At 37.4% G+C, this 26,259-nt stretch overlaps 1 protein-coding gene across 1 annotated transcript; it reads left to right on the forward strand.

The window, feature by feature from the left end:
- CEP43 (centrosomal protein 43) lies at positions 1 to 25,905 on the forward strand. The gene is made up of 12 exons (XM_082276880.1): positions 1 to 107; positions 8,699 to 8,752; positions 10,619 to 10,673; positions 11,318 to 11,406; positions 13,341 to 13,475; positions 15,883 to 15,966; positions 17,433 to 17,650; positions 20,927 to 21,036; positions 21,615 to 21,683; positions 22,421 to 22,460; positions 23,103 to 23,196; positions 23,659 to 25,905. Exons 1-12 carry the CDS (start codon positions 18 to 20, stop codon positions 23,731 to 23,733), a joined length of 1,113 nt encoding a protein of 370 aa, XP_082133006.1. The 5' UTR covers positions 1 to 17; the 3' UTR covers positions 23,734 to 25,905.
- Positions 25,906 to 26,259: the final 354 nt, after the last annotated feature.

Below are 26,259 nucleotides of genomic sequence, written 5' to 3' on the forward strand. Positions count from 1 at the left end.
TGTCAGGGAGAAGCAAGATGGCGGCCGCGGCGGCGGAGGAGGACACGGAGCTGCGGGACCTGCTGGTGCAGACGCTGGAGAGCAGCGGGGTGCTCAATAAGATTAAGGTGGGCGAAGAAGAGCCTCCCGCCGGCGGGGAGCGTTAGTTGGCGCTGACGGCGGCTCGCGGCCCTTCGGAGTGTGGGAGGACTGAGGCTTCCCGAGCTTCGTCCCTTCTCACTCCCGCTTCCAGCCGCTGTCCCCGGCTGGGGCGCTCCCTCGGCGTCGCGGCCTGGCGGTGGCGCCTGCTTTCTCCGTGGTATTCCCCGGCCGCTCGTGGTGGAGCTGGTACGAGGGCCCGGGGCCTGACCGTCGCACTGCCCCGCGGCCGCGGGAATTCGGGATTCCCCGGCGGGCAGAGGGAAGGGAGTGCGGGGCCGCCGCAGGGAGCCCGGCCCCGGCTGTGCGCGTTCGCCCTCGCAGGTACCGTGTGGCCGCAAGAGCTCCCTTGCTGCCGCCAAACTGGCTGGAAGCGATGGGCAGCCGGGCGGTGCGGGACGGAATGGGTAAAGTTAATCCCTGCTTCGATACGGAAAGCCCTTACTGAAAGTTTCAAGCGGGAGTTATTGTGGGTAGCTATTTAAGCACTTGTTCTTCTTGAGTGTGGGTTGCTTCAGCTGTGCCTTGAAGGCTTGCTAACTCTGGAAGCTGTCTGGGGATGCCGCCTGCTTACAGGGAACAAATAATGCTATGTTAAGAAAATATACTGAAGATAGTGGAGTGCACGTTACTTCTGAGTCTATGGTGCAGCCTGAGCTTGTGCCAGAAAGAGTAGGAAAATTGGTTCCATGGATTCTTGTTCAAGTTAAAAAGTTCCCAGCAATAATTATTGTGCATAACAGAGACCAACACAGGTATGGAAGCCTAAAAATAAATGCGTTTCCTTCAAGGCTAGAGGAGAAATGAAGTGTAGCTTTCAGGTCAAGGATGGGGGTGTTTATCCACAGTGCTCTAAGTCTCCACGGGTAGATGGATGGTCGCTGCTGATATTTCAAGAACAGTTCAACAGCTGAAGTGGTTTATGGAAGTGAGAGCATCTTTGTGTGCGTACTTTCAAGTCTACTGCATTTTGAACTAGTCATACTTTTCAGCAAAATAATATTCAAAACCATGTTGTTTATCCCTTTCAAGTGGATGATCCTTATATAAGTTCTGTAAGTGAATGAAGATTCTCACTCTCAGAACTGTGTTCTGAGTAGCGAGACTTTTTTCTAATAGATGTCAGACAGGCCTTTTGGGCCACCTGTTAGCCACTCACATACTGTTAAACAATGCAAGTATGGTGATAATAAAATTGTAATTAAAAAAAGAATGATAAGGCAATTGGGTCACACTGAGCTCATGAACTGTTGTTTCTTAATTCCCGCCTTTGTGTAGTATGTAAATTTTCATACTATGGTTGCCAGTCCATTGAGTTTTGTGTAAATACATTTGTTGTAGTTCACTATTCTATAATGCTTAAAGTGTGCGATATCCAATATTGTGTAAGGTGTCATTAAGGCAAATGACGTAGAAAAATACAAACTGCAGCCTCCTTGCCCTGGAGTATGTCTCTCTTAAATACAAGGCATTACTGTTTAATAACTGGGATGCTTATGGCTAAGGCTGTTGACCAGAGGAATTCACGGTGGGTTTTTTTTCTTAGCTGTAAACCTTAATTGGCATGTGAGTTTGATGACTGTTGATTGGTAGTGTTAATGACTTACAGAATTTGGTCTACTATTACATGACAAAAAGCCCATTGCTGGAAGAATTAAGGTTGAACAAGCCTACTTAAACTGTCATCTTTTAATTGAAATTAGATTATGCCACTCACTAAAGGAGTTGCAGTTATCCTTTTATTAAAATTAATTAAACATAGTTTTGTTCAATAGTGTTTATCTATTATGTGTCAATATTTTTTTTATTATGTGTTAGAACTGAACATTTACATGTTATCCAAACCATTGCTTATTTTATGCTTTAGAATGAGTACTGACCATTTTTCAAGATGGATGAGGCCAGAAAGCTATAATAGTGTATTTGTGATTTATTGAAGTAGCTACATTAAGGAGAAAAATATGTGGTCAATGTATAGCTGCATTGGTATGAAGCACTATAGATAAAGACATTTCTGGAAGGATTAGAATTCAAGGGGAATTTATTTCAGTGGATGGAATGTATCGGACTGTCACACATTTTGTAACATAATGAGAGTAATTTTTAGAAAGAAACTTAGTGTCATAATTTAGTTCTCTAATAAAACATGATTTTATAATGGGTTGCAGTTTATTAGTTTATTCTTATTTTGAGATTAATTTCTTGGGTACATTGTTGATGTAAATTACTTAGCTGAAAAAATGTTATGACATTTAAAAAATTTTTTCATGATTTTTTGTATTTGTCTTAAAGTTTGAGCACTGGAGTAATTAATAAAGTAATATTGTGAAAACTGGAAGTTGTATAAATGTGTTCGCTGCTTGCATTTGAGGATTTCCTGTATTCTCTAAGCTGCAATATGTGTGTGTGTGTATATATATATATATATATACGCACACATATATGTATATAGTACAGATGTATACTAGATATCGTTTGTTAATCATTGGAATTAGTCTGATGAATAAGACAGCTTTCTAATAAATTCTGTAAACACATCTATAACTGTAGATATTTGTACTTAAGTGAAAATTATCACTGTTTCTGTGTGTACAAATAGGGGTGTTCTGTCTTGAAGAGAATGTGATCTTTCTCCTAGGGAAGCTGTCGTCATCTGAGCAAGAGGAGCCATTATGCTTCTTGTGTGTTTGTTTGTTATCTTGTTTTGTATTGGTTTATATCTTTTAATCTCTTCTTTTGGAATAATTTAAGTTTATATTACCTGAATTTTGCATCTTCTCTGGAATTTGCTGTTGCTACAGTTATGTGAGGGGGGTTAGCATTCCTAATGTCATATGCATAGTAAAGCTTTTGGCCAGCTAGTATTGCTAATTTCTTACTAATTTGCTTCAAAACCTAGACAGCTGAGGGATAGGCAAATGATGTGATGTTAGAGAGGATAAAAGTACTAGTTTTTAATTTGAGCTGTTAACTGCATGTGCACAGGTCAGTTAAAATTGTCCTGTTTGCTTTTGCATCTTCAATCCATGTACTAGAATGAACAATGCTTTTAAATGTCTTAGAATTATTAACTGTCACAATGAGCATGCTGGGCACTACAGTGTAAGCTCCCGTTTTCTGCGTGTTGTGATGTGTTGTTTGTTTTAAAGCAGTTCATACCAGAAGATCAACTTATTTCTTGGATTCACGCGGAATCTTTTTTTTTTTAATGCAGCATTTATTTCTTTTTAGTTTTATAAGTCAAATATAACAGTTTTTAATTGTTTCAAATTAACTTAAATTCAATATTTAAATGTCAATATGGTCCTCATAATATTCTCAGAGAGGAGTCTAAATATGACTGGTTCCACTCTAGTCCCAGCCTTTGTTTGTGCAGATATGTGCACAATCAATCCTTTATGTCACTTAGTCAAGATTTCAAAGTTTAGCAGGCCGTGGGGGAGAGTATACCCACCGAATGCTCAAGGATGAGAACCTTTACAGATTTTGCAGATGGAGATGACAGGGAGGGTACTAGTGAGTAATATTGGTAGAGAAATTGCTGGTTATGGTTTGGCACCAGCCTTGGATTTGTGATGCATATAGACTAGTATAGGTTTTTTCCCCGGTGCTCACAGAAGTTTAGCCTGGGTTGATCAGCAGCAGTTAAAACAGCTTAATGTTCTGCCATTTCTCTTTCCAGGATAGTGCTTCTGCTCTGTATCTACCAAGGTGTATGACAGTTCTTTTGGCATTAGGAAGTGGAGATGCTGAGGGTTGTGCAGAAAGGTGCCCATGTGCCACTGAATTTTACGTATTCAAGAGATTGTTTATGCTTGGACACCCATGGGGCTGTTACACAGCACTGCTCAGATGGCAATTATACATCCCTGTGCTTTGCCTGGAAGATCTCTGAGCATTATCCTGCAAAATCTTATGCATTACTTGAGTTATTTCACTGCCCTAAACACGAATCTAACCACACCATCCACTGATGCACATCTTGATAATGATTTGTGAGTGCAAGCTTGCAGGAGATTTTGCACCTCCAGCTGGCCCATTGCAGGTGTCTGAAGTAAGTGTCTCCCATATTGACACTTGCTGAACTTGCCTACCCCTTGTTTCTTAGGGAATACACAAAGTAGCCTGTACTTGCTTCAGAAACTATGTTCAGCTGCTGAAGTGGGTTGAGAAGGGTAGTTACCATATGCATTTGGCAGGCTGAAATTTATATTATGGTTTCTGCTAATGGGTCTTGGATGAAAAAAAAATCCTAGGACTTGCTTTGCAAAAGCTGCAGAACTCTAAGGGTTTGTAGAAATGTTGAGAGATGCATGAAGCAGACAGCAAGGCTCTGTTAGCTAGCAGACAATGTCATACTCAACTATGCAATAGATGCAAAGCAGTTTATGAAGCTAAAGTGCCCACTTTTTTACCATTATTCCACAGCATTTGGAGATCAGTGTTGGAAAACCATTCCTCATTCATATGAAATATTGCCCCAGGAATAGAAAGTATGAAGACAGTTTGATAGGAAAAAAATTATTTTTATGAGATCTCTTTGGAAGGTGTTGGGATATTGGGATTGCAAGTGAATTGTGTAGCTGTACAAAGGAGACAGAATGCAAGGAACAAGCCATATCCAGAGTCTGTGCTTATTGTAAGAAATCATCTTGGTCACTGATGTGCCTACATGCTTTGAGGTGTAGAAATGAGTTTGAAGTTTTTTCCTGTTGGAAAACACTGTCTCAAGTTTTGTCTTAAGAAAGTCAGATCTCTTGTTTAAGTCCTGGATAAATATATTCCAACACAGTCAAGGACAAATACTACCAAAAACCCCCCAGAAATTCCGTGGACATGCTAAGTATTATACATTTTGGGAGTCTGCAAGTAGGAGGTAGTTACAGGCTACAGGTCATCTTTCAGTCCTGAATGGTCTCTATCTTATCCTTTCACTTTTCATCCTGTATCTGCTATGTGAGATGCTGTGGATGGCTTTACAAGCATACTACTCAATCAGACCAATAACCTTGTTAATGTAGGTGCTTGTTGTCTTCCTATTAAGGGCATATTTCCAAATTAGATAAGCATTTTTTTAGATGCCATCTAAAAAGTGTGTTTGGCGAGCTATCAAGATAGTAAGAACTGTTACCCCTTTTCCAGGGAACTGCAGATTGAAGGAGCGGTTTTCCTGGACAGTACTTAAGATATGTGTACAATGGTCTCTATCTAGAACAGGGTAAACTTACCCAGGTCCTAAAGAGGAATACTACAGTTCAGTGCAGAAAAGATGCTTTTTTCGTAGACTGCAATTTCTGATTTGTAGTACAGCAATCAGTAATAAACAGTGTTGTCTGATAGGTGTGAATGCCTGGAAGGAAAAGGGGAAATGTAGTTCTGTTTCAAAACACTGACCCATACATTTCTCTAGCACAGACAGTATTTGTCATATACAATGTTAGCCTTAGTTGTTTTAGCTAAGTTCAGTGAAACCAAATTGCTGTTTCATTGACATGAGCTCTTGCCTGATAAAACTACTTAGGGATAGAAGAGAATGGGTGTCTTTCACAGTCTGAGAAAGAAGTCTGTAGGCTTGATGGATGTAAAAGTCATAGACACTTACTCATCAACATCTGTCTCTGTTGACATAATCCTATTTTACTGAAGACTTAGAAAGAATATGGGTGGGAAATTTGAATATCAAGCTTTGGTCTGCTTTACTACTAGATGGTGTATAAAATTCTCCATGTTGTATTTGGATTATGTTGAAAACTGCTAGGAGAATGAGGCAGTGTGGAATAGGGAAATGTGGAAAATGACAAGATCTGATTGTAACAATGTATGAAACACAGAGTGGGCTGGTGCCAAAGGGTACTGGGGCAAAGACAAATGCAAACCATTCATACTCATTAAAAACAAAAGAAGTGTAAGAGAACACTGTAAATGGATTAATCTGTGTAGTTATATAAACCTTCAAATCTGCTGGTGGGAGCAAATTGCTGTGGCCATACCTAATGATAGTGATCTCAGACTCTGGTGTTCAAATTCTCTGTGACTGGCTTCAGGTCCTGAAAAGCCTATATGACATTGTCCATCCTACTGGTGTAGTATGATTCATCTTTTAGTAGGGTGATTACTCCTCTGGCCTCAGCTTTGTTATTGTTGCTTTTTACGTTCTTCTTCATGAAGTTGAGAATTACTGCTTTAACCTCACACAAATTCTGGTGTAAGGTTCTTCGTCTAAATTTATTGAGATGATATTTTGAGAATATTTTGCTATGATCTGAGCAGTACCGACCTCAAAATATGACAGTCAGTATGTTGTTGTAGTAGTGTAAACTTTCCTTGTGGGGATAGTACAGGAAAGTGTTACTTCAAACATTGGGATGCTCACAGGATTGGAGGGTCGGTTGTGGGACTGTCTATCTGTGGAAAGGCTTTAGGTTAGGGTGGTATTCTAGAAAATGCAGGTAAGCTAAAGGGAGATGTAAATACCAGTGGTATTGTCTTCTGGTGATCAGCTCCTGACCTTAATTGGGCACTAAAATAAATAAAGGTGAACCAGCTATTCACAGGGAATGGTAGCATCTGGGAGCAATTGACTATGTGTCATTAAATGAATAAGAAGAGGAAGAAAAGCTCCTCTATTAGTAATTAAAAGCCGTTGGATTGAATCTAGAGGAGTGAAGCAGACAAACAATCACAGTTAAGTGGGAAAAAAAAAAAAAGACAGTTGTGATATTGTCCCACAATCTCAAAAGAGGTCAGACTCTGGATTAGCTGATGTACTGGCAGCTACTTTCAGACAACTTTATTCTCCAGTCCCATGATCCAGACCTGTAGGGGGATTTGCCACTACCCACGTGCATTGACTGGTGTGTTTTATTTTGAACAGTTGTAATAGCCAGTCAGGAATGCTTTGGTATTTTTATTATCCCCTTGTGCAAATATATTTGGTTTCTGTGGCGTAAGTGATAAAGAAAGCCTTGCAACCGTTTCAGGTTTATCTTAGTGACATAAGACTAAATAAACAAGTTATTAGCTGTTGGTTGCAAAGTTAAATGAAAACTGATTTGGTAAGAAAAATATTTAGGTTAATGGGGTGTGTAAAAGGTCTTACTGATGTACTGGAACACTTGAAAAAAGGTAAGAATAATAAATAAATTAGCTGCTTATAAAAGGATTTTCTGTTTGAATGCTGTATCCCAGCAACTGAAAAAATGTGATTGCATTGTCAGTATGACCATTGCATATAATTATTGTAAGCATTTTACTCTTCTTTTGGTGAGAAATTCTTTTAGCTTTTTTGCATTATTTTTTGTCCTTCAAAAAGGTGTCCAAACAGGGCGTTCCTTAAAAAGAAAGTGTTTGTTTTTCCCATGAAAGGTGTTTGGGGGGTTTTTTTTTTGTTTGGTTGGTTGTTTTTTGGGTGGGGTTTTTTTTGTTTGGTTGGTTTGGTTTTGATGTTTGGGTTTTTGTTTTTTTTTTTTTTTTTTTTTTTTTTTTTTTTTTTGTTGTTGTTGTTTTGTTGGGTTTGGGTTTTTTTTGCTTTGTTGGGGCTGTTTTGGGTGGGCAGTTACTTTTGGTTTTATTTTTTTGATGGGAGGGAACAGTTACTTCATGTTTAGTACCTCTTGTAATATATATGAGAAAGTCCAGACATTCTTCATATTGGTCTTATTCTTAGTGTTGGAAATAAATCTTTCTTTTAAATTCTGCTTTTTTTTTCTGTTGAGAAAACTTTAGTATACTGTCTTTTATAGTTTATTACTGCAGTGTTATCTACTGATTTACTTCAAAATGTCAGATTAAGAGTTGATTAAAGTGGCAAACTACTTCATCACATGTATGTTATCCATTTGGCACGTTCAGTGGAAAAAGTAGAACTGTAGTGCTTACGAAAATTTTTTAAAAGTAGGCAAGGCTTAAGCTTCAATAATCAAAGTAGTCCTTAGAAGAATTCTGATTCTTTATAATAATGTATTTAGAATCAGGTAGGTAAAACATTACTACCAGGTGTATTTGAATGACTGATCTTGTTCTTTTCCTTGAGAAGTTCTGGGGTTTTGAGTGTACTCTGACAAGAAATCATAGGAATTTGTATATCTTAATGTTTAGTTTTTTAATGGGTTATTATGACCTATTTGTTCATATTTCCTGAATGAATTGCAAATGAAGGGTAGGTGTTTTGAAGCTGCCTGAGAGAGATGGATGTTTAACTCTTGGCAGAAGCTAATAAGAGATAACGTAGGTACTTTGGAGTCTTTTTATGTACAAAGAAAAGGAGATAATGTAGGTACTTCGGAATCTTTTTATGTACAAAGAAATAATTTTGGAAGTCTTGTAGCAAATTGTGCTGCCCCCTGCCTTGTTCTCAGACTGGAAACTATTATTTCTCTGCCTGAAGTCACATTGCCTGTAATCTTAAGTGTTTTAATTGCACTGATAGAGATTACAGTCCATGCCAAGTTGCTTGAGGAGAAACAAATAGCTGTAAAGCTACGTGCTAGCTCTTTGCATGTTATGTGCATAGGCAAAACAGTGCTTGTAGAAATGCTATGTTTTTTTTTTAATTTGACAGGCAGAGTTACGAGCAGCTGTGTTTTTGGCATTAGAAGAACAAGAGAAAGTGGAGGTAAGAGAACCTTAAAAAATAAATCAGAAAGAAAAAATATCCTTCATGTAGAACTAAATATAATAGTTTTAATACTTTCTGTTTGTGAAATGTAGCAAGATAAAAAGATGTATTTCTGCATAAGAACATGATGCATTAAGAAGACAAAACAGGATTATCAGGGTGTTTCCTGATGTTTAAAACCAGGAATTGTTAAATAGCCTTTTGATATTATAATTTTAAGTGTCTGTCTCAGCTGGGTTTATATGGCTTCTGTCCAGTTGACCAGAATAACAAAATATTTTCTCCATCAAATACATCTTCTAAAAAAGATACCTACTTGACTGATCGAGATTTTATCAAATCAGATTAATGTCTTTTGAAATTGAAAGTATTATACTGGGGTTTTTTGACAAGTGCATTGTGAAAGCAGTTTAATGCAGTAAAATACCAAGTGTGCTAATGCTTATGGTATTTCCCATAAGGATGTTGTAGACTTGCTTCAGGGTAATTTGCTTTAACACTTAAGGATGAACTCTTAATTAAGAGATGGACTATGTACTGATACTTTGGCAATATAATAGTATTAAGGGAATGGGATACTATCATGATTGCATAACAGTACTGCTGTGGTATAGAGATACCAGTTTTGTGACCTCTTCTACTGCCAGCTTTGCTCTGTCATTCTATTTTCTAGAACTGGGGAGTAGAGAATGCTGTATGTCCAGCCTCTCTGCTCCAAAAGAAGAGGAGTGAAAAACTGTTTTATTCCTCTACTGGTTCAGTGGTTGTGCTTTTTCTGGGAAAATGCTTAACTGAAACAGACAATATTGGGATGTTAGTAAGGAGGGGAAGTAGGTATTCTATGATACGCGATTCCATATTCTAGAAATTTAACAAAAGATCATTGAGGAAGGCATGATGGAAGGGTGATATGGAAGAACAGTACCATCTCTTTATGGGAAGCTTCAGCATATTAGCACCCAGAGAACAACCTCCCATGCTACCTGGAGAGTAATAGCAATAGTTCAAGTAACCTGAAGAGAGGTTTGCTGCAGTACATTTCAGCTCACCATTTCTCAAAAAGCTTACATGTATCATGATATTTTAAATTTATACTGTAGACACTGGTGATATATTAATACTTACCACTACTCTGAATTCTTAAATATTAAGCAAGATTTCCTTTTTTCAGGTAGCACTTTCTTCTGTGTTAGCATTTGCAACTGTAGTGATAAATAACTATAACTGATCCTTTTCTTACCCAGGATATTGATTCCATCTTAAAAATGGCATTTAGAATTTGTTTTGAAAAATCCCAGAACGATTTTGACAAACCCAGACATGGCATATTGATTTATTTCTGTTTAAAAATTGAAGAGGGCAAATCTAACAAGGGAGAAAAAAACATTTTCATTATTTCTTTGAAGGTCTTTTAATTAATAGAAGATTAGTATTGATTTGTGTACTAGTAATTAGTGTGGTCCACACTTCATCTGGAAGATTTGTAAATTTTCATTTTTTAAAAGGTTGGACTGAATTGCCTTAAACTTTGCACTATATTGGAGGAGCAGCTTGGGGAGTTAGCTACTTAGCTTACCTCTTCAGTCATTAGATTAAAAAAAAAAAATCAGCGTGCTATTAAGAATTTTGGTGAAATTACTTCAGCTCCGAAACAAATTTAATTTGCCTAAATAAATTTATTGCTACGTAGCTTTTACTTGTAGTTGTAGAATTAATGCAAAGGTAGATTTTTAAGAAGTGAATTACCTAGGCAGGGCATCATTGCGGAGCAGAGTAGACCAAAACACTATCTTGCTGTGGTTTTCAGTTTCTTGCTAGCATGTAGATGACATTAATTACTGTTTGGTTTTTGCTTTTTGACAGAACAAAGCACCTCTGGTAAATGAAAGCTTGAAAAGTTTTTTAGGTACAAAGGATGGTAAGTTCTTTGTTCAGTATATACTTCTCAAGGTAATAAAAAGAGGAGACAAAGGATTAAATCTTTGAATCTTATTAACAGTACAGTCTCCATGAAATTAAGTATGCTTTTGTTTCTTTCAGGTGTCCTAATTACTACTCATTCAGAATAGAATTAAGTCTATAATTTTTAAAGTTAATATCGCTGAAGTTGCAATAAAAGCCTTAGTTTTTGACTAAGGTGATTAATGCATTGAAATTAATATTTCATGATGACTTACGGTTGTGCTACCTCAGAGACATTCTAGACCAATAGAAAGAGTAACCAGTGAAAACTAAGAGTAGAGGTAGAGGAGTGAATGGACATATATGACAAATGTCAAAGCGATGTTTTTAAAACAGCTGAATAGTTTAAAAAAATATGCTGCACATGAATTTTGTAAGCAATCTGTATGCTCTTGCAGTATTACTGGCTAAAATGATTTTGATACAACATCCGAGTTCGAAATTAGAGAGTTGATGTACAGACTTGCTATGAGGTGGTAGTTTGCTCAATGTCTAAACTATGTCCATACTGGAGCCATGTGTGCTGGTGTTAATGTTAAATCTTTGACATAAGATATTTTTATAACTGGTGTATTTTAAGTCTTCTCATTTTCTTTTTAGGTCGCTTGGTAGCAGGTCTTGTTGCAGAATTTCTACGATTTTTCAATCTTGATTTTACTTTAGCTGTTTTTCAGCCTGAATCAAGCACAGTAAGATATACTGGTTTTGTTTGTATGCTATGCTCACTGTTTGAAGTGCATGGCAATGAATGCAGAAGCTATGGCAGACTTGTTTAAACCACTTACTTGTGTCTGTTAAAAATAATTTTTTTAATGCTTTGTCTGTAAAAGGTACCTAGTGTCATAAAGACACATTTTTCAGGAAAGTGGGCTAATATGACTATTTCTTTTTATCAAAATCAATGCTAGATAATAATTTAATTTTCAATTAACAAGCTGATAATTTTTGTGGGATCATATAATAGTATACAAATCCTGCATACTCCTGCAACATTTTGCCACTAACTTTACTATGTCATAATATTAAGTTGGTATTGTTACATGAAAATTAATGTCAGTCATCTACTTTGAGAGAAATTTCAGTGACACAAAGGACTTAGTACAGATATACTTGACAAAAAGTGATTGAACAGAATAGTTCAGTGGGGAGGGAAATACAGTGATCACATGGCACAACTGATTGCTTTAAGGCTTTAGATACTGAATTAGAGGGTTTTCATCATGTTTGTCCCTTTGTCTCTTTTTATGATATAAAGGTTTTAATAACAGTTTTGGGTTTAAAGCAGTTTCATTTCATGGCAGAATTTTTCATTACATCTCAAGTACTTTTTTTTCTTGAAGTCAGTTTAAATATTTAATATAATAAAAATCCCATTTTTTCAAATCGATCAATTAGTTGACTTCTATTTCTCAGAACTTCATGTTTCTTTTTAGGGGCTTATTCAAAGAAAATCCCATACAACTGTGTTCTTTGCCAAATATCCTTAGCTAAATTAGCTAATTTATTACCAGAACACATCTGTACAAAGATTCATGTTCGTGCTACCAAATAGAAACAAAACCAGCCACGCTTTGTGTTGTGTTGCCGCTCACTCTGGGGAGCAGTGCTTCATTTGCATTGCAAAGGCATCTCATGCTCTTTGAAACACCCCCTTCTGTTTTCCAATAAGTGTGTCCATTTCACCTATTGCAGTGCATAAAGGAAATTTGGCCAGAGTTAAGTAAGCTGGCCAAGACTGCTGTGTATAGTGCTGAGAGATTTGACTTTGTCTTTCTCTACTAGCTTCTGCCTCTGAGCAGTTTCTTGTACTGTCTCTTTAGTCACTGTTTCAGTGTGTTTCACTAGTGGTGGCTCACTTCAGTATTTGCTTGACCAGTGTTCTGATAGGAAGTGTCACTATATGATCATAAGAGATAAGATAAACTGGTGCCCTTTGCAGTTTTGCCATCTGGGGTTGTGCTAACCAACCTGGGTTTGCTGTAGCATTCTGCTTCTCCTATAGTGTGAAGATGAGTTTGAGAAAGTGTTGTTGGGGTGTTTTGGATGATACCAAATTGCTTTCATCCCTTTTTCTATCCAAACCCCTGTTGTTTTTAAAGTGGAACAGGGACCGAAAGTAAGTGTTGACCTATGCAAATGTAGTTCCATATGCACAGGAATGGCAACTCCCCATCATCCATGAATTTGCTGGAACCAGTGGCTGGGTGTCCTTGGATCCACTCTTAAATGTAATAGGCAAAGTAACTTGGCCATATAAATTCTTAAATCCCAAAGTGTGCTAATGATGGCTTCTTGCATATTTAAAACAACTTTGCATGATCTGTGACAAGTTCAGGTACAGATCAGAAGTAAATTATGCAATAGATAGTATCTAAAAGAGGTGTAGATGTGGCTCTTAGGGACATGGTGTAGTGGTGGACTTGATGATCTTAAGGGTCTTTTCCAACCTGAGTGATTCTATGATTTTATTACTTTAGTCCACAAGGAACAAGAAGTCATAAATAATCACTGTTTAGTCAAAATAGAGCTGTGTTAAATAAGACTTTTTTATATTACAAGATACATATTTTGTTTTCTGACAGTTATTTCTATGTTGTGATTCTTTTTTTCTATTGTCCCCCAGCTAAATGGCCTTGATGGTCGAGAAAACTTAGCCCGAGATTTGGGAATTACAGAAGCAGAAGGTACTGTGGGTGGTCCCCTGTTGTTGGAGGTTGTTAGGAAGTGTCAGCAGAAAAAGATTCCAGGTGGTGGAGAAGTAAGTAATATTAACTTGGAATGTCTTTCTTTATAATTCTTTATTCATGTTTTTTCAGTGTTGAAAAATAAACTGAAATTACAAACACTTGGCTATTGTTGTACTATTATAGTGTTTCAGGTCTTTATTATATTATGCCTTCAACTTATCAGAGAGATAAGAGATAACTTTATGATTATTACTTTTAATACCACCCTAGGGCTCTTTATTAATATTCTGCTACAACAGAGTAGCACAGAGTGAATGTAGATAAATGACACAAAACACTGTGTCACTTATTTTCTAATTTCTGGTGTGGTTTAATAACACTGTTATCTGTACCTGTTTTCCTTGGCATACTTCTAATTTTAATATGACCTGAAAAGACTCAAATGAGTTTTGTCAAAAGCCTTAAAGGTCTTCTGAAAACGTATGTACTTAAAATTAAATATATCAAAGTATTGAACTGCTTCAAGGCAATGACAGTAGTATTTGAATGGAATAGATAATTAATATGTTGATTAAATGAATTAAACCCAACCAATAGCATTTGATTGTGACTTGAAAGAAAGTTCTCTACACCCAGGATACATTCAGTGTTCAAAAGAAAGCTTAAGTTCAGAAGGAGTTGTCATAGACTTCTTAATAACAATTTTCTGTCACACAGAAGGGGGGTTTCCTTGAGCCCTTGGTGTTTGATCAGTCTGGGAATGCCCCAGGAAAGCCAAGACCCTTGTGCCGGGCCAGTCTGTCCGTGTCCTGTTATGGGGACTCCAGTGAGCAGTCCACTGCATGGTAGGCTGTTTAGCTGACTTGCAGAGGCACACGTGCTGGCACTGTATTGGAGTCAAATCCCTTAGGACAATTTAGAAAGGGAGAGCCCCTCCTGGATCTCCTCACTCAGCTGAGCATGGTCTGTGCTGCTGGCAGCTGGTAGGAAGGACTTGCGCTGAATAGTTTACGAAGTAACACACTTGATCGATAATCACACTGATAAGAGAAAATTGTGACAGGCTGAGGTGTGAAGATTGTCAGTGATAACAGCAGACTGAAAAAATGTATTTAAAGCAATATACAGACAAGCTCTAACCACCAATAAAAGCTAGCTCAAGATAATTGCTCAGCATGCATCGAATATGGTCCTTACCCAAAGGGCACCCCAATAGTGGAGAAGACAGGTTCAGCTTGTCAGCTGATCCCAGAAGTTATGATGGAATCTTCCATAACTTCTCCCTGTTCTTAACTTTTATACTATTTCTTTACATTTAGTTGGAGCTTGAGTGACTGGTAGTCATACACACTTTTGTTAATGAATGGTGTAAAATTCTCTTGCTTCACTCTTTAAGAACAGTCAGTAAAATACAGAGCGCATGCTCAGTGAGGGGTGGTTGTACCTTGGAGGTGGGTAACTTTAGGATGGAGGTGTGCGTTGTTTCATTATCATCTGAGTAGAGTGAGTTTGCCACAGTTGCTGGTTCACAGCAGCAAGACAAGGTCTCCATCTGCCTTGGCTGACAGCTGCTCTGTGGTTTGCCAGTTACATGGTACCATCAAGTTGTTGTCCTTGCAAGGATTATTGCAGAGCCTGGATGCAGTGTCTTCACTATGCTCCACCCTGTTTCATCCCTCTTAGAGTGTGCTTGGGGATGTGGGCTACCTGCTGTGTGGAATCATCGTGGAATGTATTTCATGCAGGCCAACTACGTTCCATCCTGGAAGTAGCAGCTGCATTTCATCCTGTGATTTCCATACTGTGTGTAACTACAACTTCCCAGTTTTCTCTAGTTCTTCTGTCAGTTGTCTTCCCACACATGGTGTCAGGGTTTGCAAACTGTGGGAGTGCAGATGGTAGCCTTGTTTCTTGTTGGATGCAATTATCATAGAATCAGAGAATCACTGAGGTTGAAAGAGACCTTTAAGATCATCCAGTCCAAGCATCAGCATAGCACCATCACGGTAACCCCTAACCCACAGCACCCAGCACCAGATCCAGATGCCTCTTGAACACCTCCAAGGATGGTGACTCCACCACCCCTCTGGGCAACCTATTCCAGTGCCTGACCACTGTAACAATGAAGCATTTTTTTTTCTAATACCTAATCTGAATTTCCCCTGTCTCATCTTAAGGCCATTTCCTCTAGACCTCTCACTGCAGGCATGGTAGAAGACACTGGTCCCCACCTCACTACAACCCTCCTGAGCCTCCTCTTGTTTATACCAACTCCCTCAACCGTTCCTCTTAGGACATGTTTCCTATCTCCTTCAGGAGCCTTGTTGCCCTTCTCTGGACATGCTCCAGCACCTCAATATCTTTTCTAGTGTGAGGGGCCCAAAACTGAACACAGTAGTTGAGATGCGACCTCACCAGTGCCAGTTATTACAAAATTAAATATATATTTTTAATAAGGGCTTATTTGAAACTTCTTAGGTGGCTCCAGTTCTAAGTGACAGCCAGTGCCCCACATCAAAATCATCTGATGGACGGTCAAGTGCACACTCTATACCAAATAAGGTAAGATTATATATAATGAAAAGCTTTGTAACATACATGAGATGAGTAAAAGAGAGAACTCCTATGAAACTGCAGATATGACAGCAGTCATGTAAATGATCTGCAATTTGAAAGTATTTGTTCCACTTCAGCAAAACTTTCATATATGTGATTCCAAGCAAAGACTAACTGTTGTGCTTATACTTTGACATAGTAGCAGTTTGTTCCCTCAGGGCCCAGAACAGAAAAGTAGCTGTAGCTTCCCATTTATTGTAGTCAGGCTATTAAGCTCGTAATTTTCAAAAACAATTCTGTTCCTCTAGGATAGGAAATTAAAGTATTTTTATTACTACTACTTACAGGTTTAAGTACTTTTTCCTGCCGTCAAAAACTGAGCTATTTCCAGCAATTGAATGTTATTCTGTGACTGAGATAAAATAACCTTGGTATGAAAAAGACCTACCAAGGTGATTTTAACTTTAATGGCCTTTAGTTTGAAAATTTTGCTTCAGCCTTCCAAATGAAAGTTAATGACTGATAAAAAAAGTACTTCAAACAGTACAACCTACATATTGGCTATCTGGATTAAATAATACTTTTGTTTCAAAACTGTGCTGCTATTAGTTTGTAGAAAGGAAGCTAATGTAATAAATCTTTTACTGGCTTAATTTTAATAAGTCTAGGAGAAAGTAAAAATATCAGTACTCCTTGCTAGGTAATAATAGAAAAACATTTTTCTTTCACTGCACCTTGATTATCTAGGTAAATTAGAGTATTGTTCTTTGGGCCAAAAAGCCATACTAAGTTACAGCTTGAGTTGTATGACTTGATGTTAAAGGTTGCACATGGAATTGTCCTTACATTGTAGACTGTAGGTGTGAGCCATAAGCATTAGAAAAAGACTAAAAGTTATGTACTTTTAAAATCTCGCTATTGTCAGTTTTGGTTTTAGTATTTGAAGAGAGAATATATCAGTAACTGCAGTTTTCTTATGCTTATTACTTTAAAACCTGATACTACACTGCAGAGATTACCATTTAATATGGAACTTAGAGTAATTTTCATGGGTTTAAATTGATTTCTTTTGAAGGCAATGGCTGTAACTAAGAACCTTTGTTTGTTGATGTGTTGTGAAATAACATGAATAAAGCATAAGAATCAGTCTGTCTATAGATTTCTTTATTTGATAACCAAGATACTTTTAAATGGTTTGCTTTTATAATAGAGGTGATGTAGATAGCATAGCAATGCACAGGATGGAACAAAAGATTTTAATGGCAGCAACAATAAAGAACACTTTCTAAAGTAATGAAACAACTTTTTTCTGGTGTGATCCTTGATGATACTAATAAACTTACTAGTACTTCTCAGGAATTTGAGGTAATATTTTAAAAGTGATGCTAAGTGTATGTAATGTGTTGTGCATTTATATATACACTTAGAGTATTACGTGACATGAGTACTTACTCCATTCTGTATCTTTCAAGGCTGCTGACAAGACTCAGAGTGATACAAGTGTCTCATCAGGGGAAGCAAGCAAAAGAAGTATTCATTTTCTGCCTAATGAAGCAAAACTAGATCCTCAACTAGAAAACAAAGACTTGAATACCAAAGAAAAAAGTGATCCAGTTGTGGATGAAGATGATGTAGAGGGAGATTCTTTCTTTGATGACCCTATACCCAAACCAGAAAGAACTTATGGCTGGTAGGTAACATAGATGTTCTACTTAATATGTGGTTTATTTTATCTTCTGTATGCTTGCAGACCTTTGAGAGCTATTTGTTACTTGATTATTTGCAGTTGTGTTTAGATCTGTAACATTTTGTTTCTGAAGTATTCATTTCTCTGATTCTGTTCTATTCCATGATTCTGTTCTATTCTATGCACAGTGTCCTCTGGGATCTCTTGGATGTAATATGAGTAGAGAAACCTGTGTCACTTTAAGGTGCATCATTTAGGGTATCTAATATCCTCAGCCTGTTTCTTGGGTGGAATGAACATGTATGAGGCACAGACATCAGCATTTCTTCTTGCAACAGAGCTGCAGTGCTGATCTATACTAAAGGAAGTGGACAGTGACAGGGATAGTGCATTAAATACTTGTACGGCTTTGTAAGGAATACAAAAACCACTTTAAACTGGCTTCATAGGCTGTAATAATAAGGAAGTTTTCTTACAGATGAGGGTTTCCTCTTCACGTTGCAACACCTTTTGTGTGCAGTTCTGTGTTTTCAGTGACTTCTGTGTATGTCAGTTTTACAGATGCATCCAAAGCACGTGTTTTATTGTTCATCTGTGGAATCTGATGACTGAAAAATGCCATTTGAAACAAGAACTAGTGACTGAACTGTGCAGCAGCTTTGTTACAAAACTGAAAAACCTATCTTTGTGTTACCATGTTGAGTTATCTTGAAGCTTAGCTTAGATACCACTATATTGAGAAATGCTGCAGGATCACTTCATGGTGTTCTTTTGCTGTGCTCAAGTCATAGAGAATTGCTCCAGCTTAGCAGACATTAAGAAGAGGTTGCAGAATCATTTGTAAGTCAATACAATTAGTATTTTGTAGCACATAGTGTTATTGTGATGCAGCTATTACAGTAATACCCCATAATAAGGTTTGCTGAATATGTTAACAACAAATGAGCTAGAATCTATTTGTAGCTGAGCTGTATGTGCTGAATCGTTCATTTTTACCTTCCTGGCAACTCTTCTAGAGGGCAAAAAACCCCACATTCTTCAGGTGGAATTCCCTTTGTGGTATGTTGTGCTGGTGTACTCAAGTCCCAAGGGGTAAGTATATAGGACAGCTGCCAGCACTGCTTTCTTTGCAAAAAGGTAATTTCCTTATGGAAATCTTGCTTGTTCCTTTAAGATGGTTTCAGTGGAGAGAAAAGGAGCAAGGAGTTGCTAATGACAGTGTGAGAGATGATCAAGGGTCTCTAGGTCTCTGACCCATTGTTAAAAATTTTGAAGCATTTTAGTGTGTGATGTTACACATGATATTTTGGTGGTCTAGATATAATGAATGATTCAAATTATGTCCATTATTAATAGGAATAGAATCAAAATAGTAAACAGTTCTGGCAATACTAAATGTGAAAATCTTGGTCTCTTTTAATTTGCATTTCTTCATCCTCTGCTTGCAAATAGAATTCGAACCAGGTAGTGGGCAAAGGAACTTTAACATGCAATGAGTTCTGTCTTCCTGTCGCGGGTTCGGTTTATAACCGGGCGGAAACACCAATTTAGTGTAGACGTTTGGTCCAAAATACTCATTACTGTTTATCTGCTGTGAGATAAGAATTAGGAGAAATGCAAAGCAGGCACCAAACTTGAAAGAATATAAAGAAGTTTATTAACAACTCTAAAAGAGGGAAGGAAAAAAAAATTATACCACCTTCAGAACTCTCCTCCTCCCCCCACCTTCCTCCCTTCTCCCACTGACAATGTGAAAAAACAACCCTTAAGATGTTCAGTCTGTTTGCCACTTCCATAATAACCTTGTTTAGTCCATTTAGAAAGAGAAGTCTCTTCTTGCTCATGCTATGAAAACATTATCACAACGAGACAGCCACCCACTTCCAAATATTGTTCAGTCCATTTAGGAAGAGGAGTCTCTCTGCCTGCATGTGAGTCCTTTCCCCCGACTTGCAGCTTTTCCCGCAACTGCTTTCGAGGGTCCACTCTTGAAGTTTTTTGGGGTACAATTTTAAGGTTGAGCCGTTCAGAAACAAAAACAGAGGCCTTCTCCTTCCCTGGGAGCAAAGGGTCTTCATCATCTTCATTGTTAGGACTATCTCTGGGAGCATCTCTAGGTACTGAGGTTTTCTCCTTTCCCGTTTGGAGCAAAAGTCCTCATCTGGTCCATCTCTCCCTGTCCAAACTTCTCATGAAATTACAGCTGTGTCAGTATCTGCCTATCTCAGTGCAGGTGCTTTTGCTTACGAGTTGAACACTCCACCCCCCATATCTTCATGAAATTACAACAGGATACTCTGATATATCATAGCTTCACAACAGAATTTCAGCTTTAAGCATCTCCTCTCTCTCTTCCCTCAGGTTTTCAGCTCTTCACAGCAGTAAAAGGGTTAATCTCACCTCAGCCTTGCAGCTTTGCAGCTGGAATGTTGAATGTTTCTTATCGCAGTGGAGAGGGGGGAGAGCCGAGCCGCTCCGGCTGCCCACGGCAAGGCAGTGGGGGGGTTCCATGGCTGGAACAGGTCCATGGCTCCAGGATGGCCGTGGCCCGGCCCAGCCTGGCCCAAGCAGGGCCTGGCCGGGCCCGCTGGCCCCCACACGGGGCCCACAGCCACCTGTGCCAGTGCCGGAAACGAGAGAGAGCTTGGAGGGGAAGTTTGCCTATTCTTAAATGTGGATCACAGAGGTGTTCACAACTTTAAGTGGCTTAGAGAATTGTCCATATTCAAACTGGCCAGCTGATAGGTTCTATCAGTTCACAGAGGAAGCTGTAAGCACCCCTTAGCAAGGACATCCCTTCCGGGACTATGCTTGCTAACCTATGACACTTCCTATAACCGAGAGGTTTTCATTCTGTGAACTGACTGCTCTTAGAATTAATAGCTTCATCAGATGTAATCTCTTTTAGATGTAAAACAAACTAAAGTACTGATTCATATCTGAATCTTTTTTCTTTTGGCTGCATTTACATGTGGGGATGATGAAAGGTCCCTAGACATAAATAGTGATGCTGATGATGGTACTCTGTCTGTGAGAGAAGACAGGCAGAAGTCTTTGCATGGGTGAGAATGTGACTTTCTCAGTGAATGTTGTGGTTGGCACTTGTGCCAGTGAACTGCCTACTGCTTTTAAGGTTGCAGAGTGAATAGTCCTTTTCCCTTTCTTTTTTTTTGCTGTAATACTGCTTTTCTAGTTTTATGACAATTTGATAACAGAAAATAAAATAATTATGCATATTTTACAGCTCTGTGGAGTACTTATTTATTTGGTTTTTTACAGGAAAACTGAGGCTAATAAAGGAGGAGGTCTAGCATCCCTTTCTGATGCACCACCTCTGAAAAGTGGGTTAAGCTCCCTGACTGGTGCACCTTTGCTAAAGGAGTGTGATAGTAAGTTTTCATATGTTTTTGTGGTTTGATGATTGTAGAAGGTATTTCTGTAATGAAATGAATAAGCTACACGTTCAGATGGAAATATAGAGTATGTGGCCCCCTTCTGGTTGTAATGTGCTTTACAGTAGTGCTTTCTTGGTGAGCAATGGCACTGGTTTGGATATATTGTGCTACCACTGGGGCATTTTATGCTTTGGAGCATGAAATACTTAGCTACATCCCTTTTTTGTGTGTGTATATAAAGCAGTGTATAATTCTACTGCTCAGTTTTAAACTGAAATTGGCTTACTCCTTTGTATCATCTTAAGTTATTTGTATCAGTTCTTTAGAGGTATTTGCTTTCATGTTGTAAATCCCTGAGTAGTGGGAGATTATCCCTGTTTACTCCTCAAGTTTTTGAATGTTATCAGAGTTCAACTCTGAAAATTTAATATGATACTGCTATACTATACTATAGAAGTACGTAAGGCTGTTATAAAAGAATAATTGTTACAAATGTTTGGTTGGTGTGTGTAAGTGGGATCTTATTGAAGAGTCACAAGTCAAATTTCTGATAAAAGTGCTTTTGTTTACAGATTTGGATAGAAACTCTGTTTTGAAAGACCTGCGGTTGGTGAATGCAAAGCTGGGATCACTAGAATTAGGCAAGTAACTGCTAAACATGAGGAAGCTCTGATATTTTTGATTGGCCAGAACTGATAAATTCTGGCCCAGCTTCTTAAAGGAATCTGAGAAACTCAAATACACATATTGAACTAAAATCTTCAGCTTTAACTTACGTCATTCTAGTTAACATATATTGTGAAGCTTAATGTAGTTAAGAGCAAGATGTGATCTAAAGAAATACAGAAAAGTGAAAACTGGTGTTTTATGGATTAATATTTTACACATGGAGCAAAAATTTGATTCATTCTGTACATGCATTTACTAGTATCAAGTGATGAATTTTGTTCTTGAGGTTTCTACAAAAAGAGCAGGTTTGTATTTTTGGTAAAAATAGCCCAATAAGTATTACTGCTTTTCAGTGGCATATTTATTTGCCTTCCACACCTTTGAAAGTTGCCTTGCTTTTAGTGCAATAAGAAGAAGGTGTGAAGGAAGAATTCTCTCAAGATATAGCTGCCAAGTATTTAAGTTTTGTATTCAGCAATGCAGCTAACGTCCTTAAAACATACGTTCAGTTTTGAAACCGTTTATGTTAATAATACTGAGATTAATTAATGACAAAGATAACTTGTCCTTCTAATCTGCGTAAGTCATTTAATCTACTCCCACTTTTTCCGGTCATCAAACCATGTATTTTAGTGCAGGAATAGATGGGGTTTTTTGTGTTTCCTGAAGAGAAAACTTGTTTGATTAATAGCTTTTAAACCTTATTTAGGAAATGGAGATGATGATGAATATGCTGATGACTTCAACAGGTAAGAGAAGGATGATACCCAGTAGGATAGTATTTTATGTACTATAAGCATATGCACTAGCATATTTGAATTATTTCATAATATGTCAGACAGTCACTATCGCTGGAATTTCTCAGTATTTCTGAACTGCTTTAAGCTTCAGTTTGCTATTTTAATACATTTACTTACAAGTTAAAAAAACAACCAAGCCAGGTCCCTTTTTGTATAGGGATAATGAATTCCTGAAAAACCTACTGCTAACTCTTAGATGATACAATTTTTTTTTGTGGAGGGGGTTTGAGGTTTATTTCTTTTTTTCTGAACCATGCACTTAATAATGTTTTAGCAATTAATGCAATTATAATAAAATCTGGAAAATAAAGCATCATGAGTAGTCAGTAATAAATATTTAATAGCCTTATGCTTATGATGTGGAGGTATTGGTGTTGTAAACTGCATGATCAAGGCCTAAGTATTTCTCAGTATTTACTATGGCTTCATATAGGCAGGAAGCCTTTAGTTGTTATGGGGTTTTAAGTAACTTCACATCTAACTTGCTAGGAAGTGAAATTCCAATCAAATGTCAGGTATGAAGTAAATGTCATACCTGGATGTTTGACAAGGAAGTCTTATTTCTGTGCTTATGGTTTTCTTTCTTCTTAGTACAAGTCATCGCTCAGAAAAAAGCGACATCAGTATCGGTGAAGAAATAGATGAACTTTCTGTGGGAACAGAAGAGTCAAATGCCAGTGATAAAGTATGATTATTTTAAAATTGTTGTTCTTTTTATTCTTCTGATCTTATCTTGACTTGGTTTCCAGCCTTCTGTGAAGTAATGTGCCATTATCCTAAGTTCCTAGGTTATATGTTAAAGTTGCATTATTTGTTTTGTTCTGTGTTTTACACTTAGTATCTGTGCTAAGTTAGATGCTATACTGATTTTAAAAATCCCAACAAAACACAAACCCTGCAACAATTGTTCAGTAGTACAATTCACTGTGCCTTTCTAGGTGTGTAAAAAGTATTTGAAACTGGTTCATGCCCAACATATAAAGGTTTACCGCAGTATCTCAAGATCTGTCTGAATACCTCCCAAAGGATTGAGTAATCTCACTGAAAGCTTGAGGCCAAAAGGTATATGAAAGCATATGAAGGAATACATGACATATTACTTACTGTTTGTGTGATTTCTGAGTTTGCAATTTTATTTATTTTCCAGCTCGAAAGCATCACACAAGACCTTACCATTTCTCAGTTAAGCGACGTTGCAGATTATCTAGAAGATGTGGCGTAGAATTGGACAGCAAAAATCTTTCATTGTGCTCGACTAGAAGACTGCTGTGGACTATTAATTTCAGACAATCACCTTTTGCTGGAATGTCCACTCTCTATTTGTGCCTTGTGTTTCAAAAAGACTGTAGGTGAAGAAGGTTTTTAAATACTCTTAACAAGAACTAAATGAAATAGTGTGTTCCCATTTGAGTCTGATATCAGAATTACTTTCTTCATTTGGCTCAGCCAAACCTTTCACAGCAGGAGGTGGATTTTCCAAGCAGAATGTCCATTGCTGGCAGTGGACATAATAAAAACCAATTGACAAGAGAACATCGAGAAAGAGGCATGTGGCAACTTGCACTGTTATTTTAACAGTCAGATTTTTTTTTAAAGATAACCAAAGCAAGAACCTTCAAAGGTAGTGGTTCAACTCACACTTCTTTTAATACAATCTTGTCAAGTCAGCATGTAGTACATATTTATGGTAACTCTAGCCACAATACCTAATTCCTCCAGACTTACTTGAAACAGCTGTTTTACAGACTCTTCTGAAAGTTGGACTTTACCTTTTTTAAAGGCATATTAAACTGAGAGTATCTAAACTCTTAAATCTAAATTTAGCTGTATTTAGGAGCTAAATTTAGCACTAGTCTTAACTCAGAATATTCTTGTTTCAATATGTTTGTCAGACCATTGATGTTAAGACCTAAGCTGTTTTTATATATGATAAATTCATCAATGTTATCTGTTGTTAAATCATGAAAAGTAATTTTGTAAGGATTCACAAATCAGTAACTAAATCTCATGGGGTTTTGTTAAGTTTTTAACAGTGTGTAATACTTAGTGGAGCTTTTGTTATTGAGGGCTCTTCATGTGCTGTAAGACCACTTTCATTCTTGAAAATATTTTAAGTAAAAATGGGCGCCAAAAAATGAAACTACTAAACTTCTGCTTTTCAAATTCTGACTGCTGTACAAAGTTAAATGCAAGTATTTTAAAATACCATACTGAAGACATTATGGACACTAAGTTCTAGCTAAGAGCAAATTCTTGTATTTTCATTATACTCTTGTGGAAGAGGGTCAGTCATGGAAAGGTTGAACAGTTCTTTAATGATACTGTTGCAAGTGGCGCTGCTATAATGCGGAGGTCATGGACATTTGTAATACTGAAACAAGACTTCAAAATGTGCACTTTCTGAACATTGTGAACACATCTGGAAAATAGACATGTAAGTGAATATAAATAATTTAACTTTTTTTCTTTTTTTAGGCTTTGTAATTTTCTTGTTCAGGAACACTGTTGGCCTGTTGTCAGTAGTCACCACAGTGGAAGTAGCATGCTAAACTAAAGCCATTGGTTAAGCATATAAAGCTGCTACTGGCACTGGAAGATGACTTAAATATTTTTTTGCACTGGGCCAGCAGGCCTGGAGCAGTGCTGGGAAGTTAGGCTTGTACATTACATAAATGATTTGAGAGGAGACAGAAAAAGTGTGCCTTTTATTTATGTGCACCCCAAAAAAAGCCAGCAAAAAAGCATCAGAGTATTTAGTCATGGTGTTAACTTTTAACTTTGTGCCATATCGTAGCAGCTGAACACAGAGGAGAATTTTTTTCACCCCAAAAAGTCAATGTGCCATAACTTCAAATAGAAACAATGTTGTAACACATGATATAGCCTGTGTAAAAATTCATTTAAAGGTAGGGGAACCTGTGCCTCAAGATACTGTGTATGGAAAAGTTTGGATTGGATTTTTTTATCCCTTTTTTCCTTTTTTTTTTTTTTTTTTTTTTTTGTTACAAAGAGCATCAGCATGTCTGAAGGAAATAAAATTCCACATGAACAGTTGTTCTCTGGCATTCATTTTTAAGGTCTACAGAATAATGCAGAGGCAGTGTTGTTTGCTTTCTTACATGCCTTGGGAAAACATGATGTTCCATTACCTGTTAGCTGTAGGATGTGTGGCAATTTATCATACCAAAAGAAACCAAAAGTCTATTAAAATATTTCTAATTGCATTTGAAGGTGTGGCCTTTTTAATAACTAATTAGATATTTTAAGTGTTAACATGACTTGTGTTAACAGCCAAGTGTTGTTCTCTTACCTTGGGAGTTAATTGGAGACCTTGCACTTTGGCTCTAATTGAAGGAAATACCAAAAAGTGGCAAGTCTCTGTGCTGTTCCTCCTGTGAGCTTTTACTGAATTGTGTATAATAATTCAAATTGTGAAATAAAGCTATTGTGCTGGCTAAATTGTGTTTTGAGACTTGTTGAACCAGAAATCTTACCATTTAGGTAAATTAAGAAAGCTCTGTGGGATTTGAGGGGTTTTCATGAAAAATTCTTTTTTTATAGTCCAGTCTGCAATTGGGAATTCTTTTAAGCCCAAAGGATCTTGCAGTTCCTGATGATGAATCTGGTTAAGACTTGACAGAATTACATTAGTGGTATCAGCCCAAGTTGTCAGATGGTTTGTGATTCAACAAAGGAAAAAAAGCCAGCAATCTTGGTTGGCAAAATTTTGTCTTGTTTACCATTGTTT

Source organism: Coloeus monedula, assembly GCF_965178545.1.
Source record: "Coloeus monedula genome assembly, chromosome: 2".
Classification (NCBI taxonomy): Eukaryota; Metazoa; Chordata; class Aves; order Passeriformes; family Corvidae; genus Coloeus; species Coloeus monedula.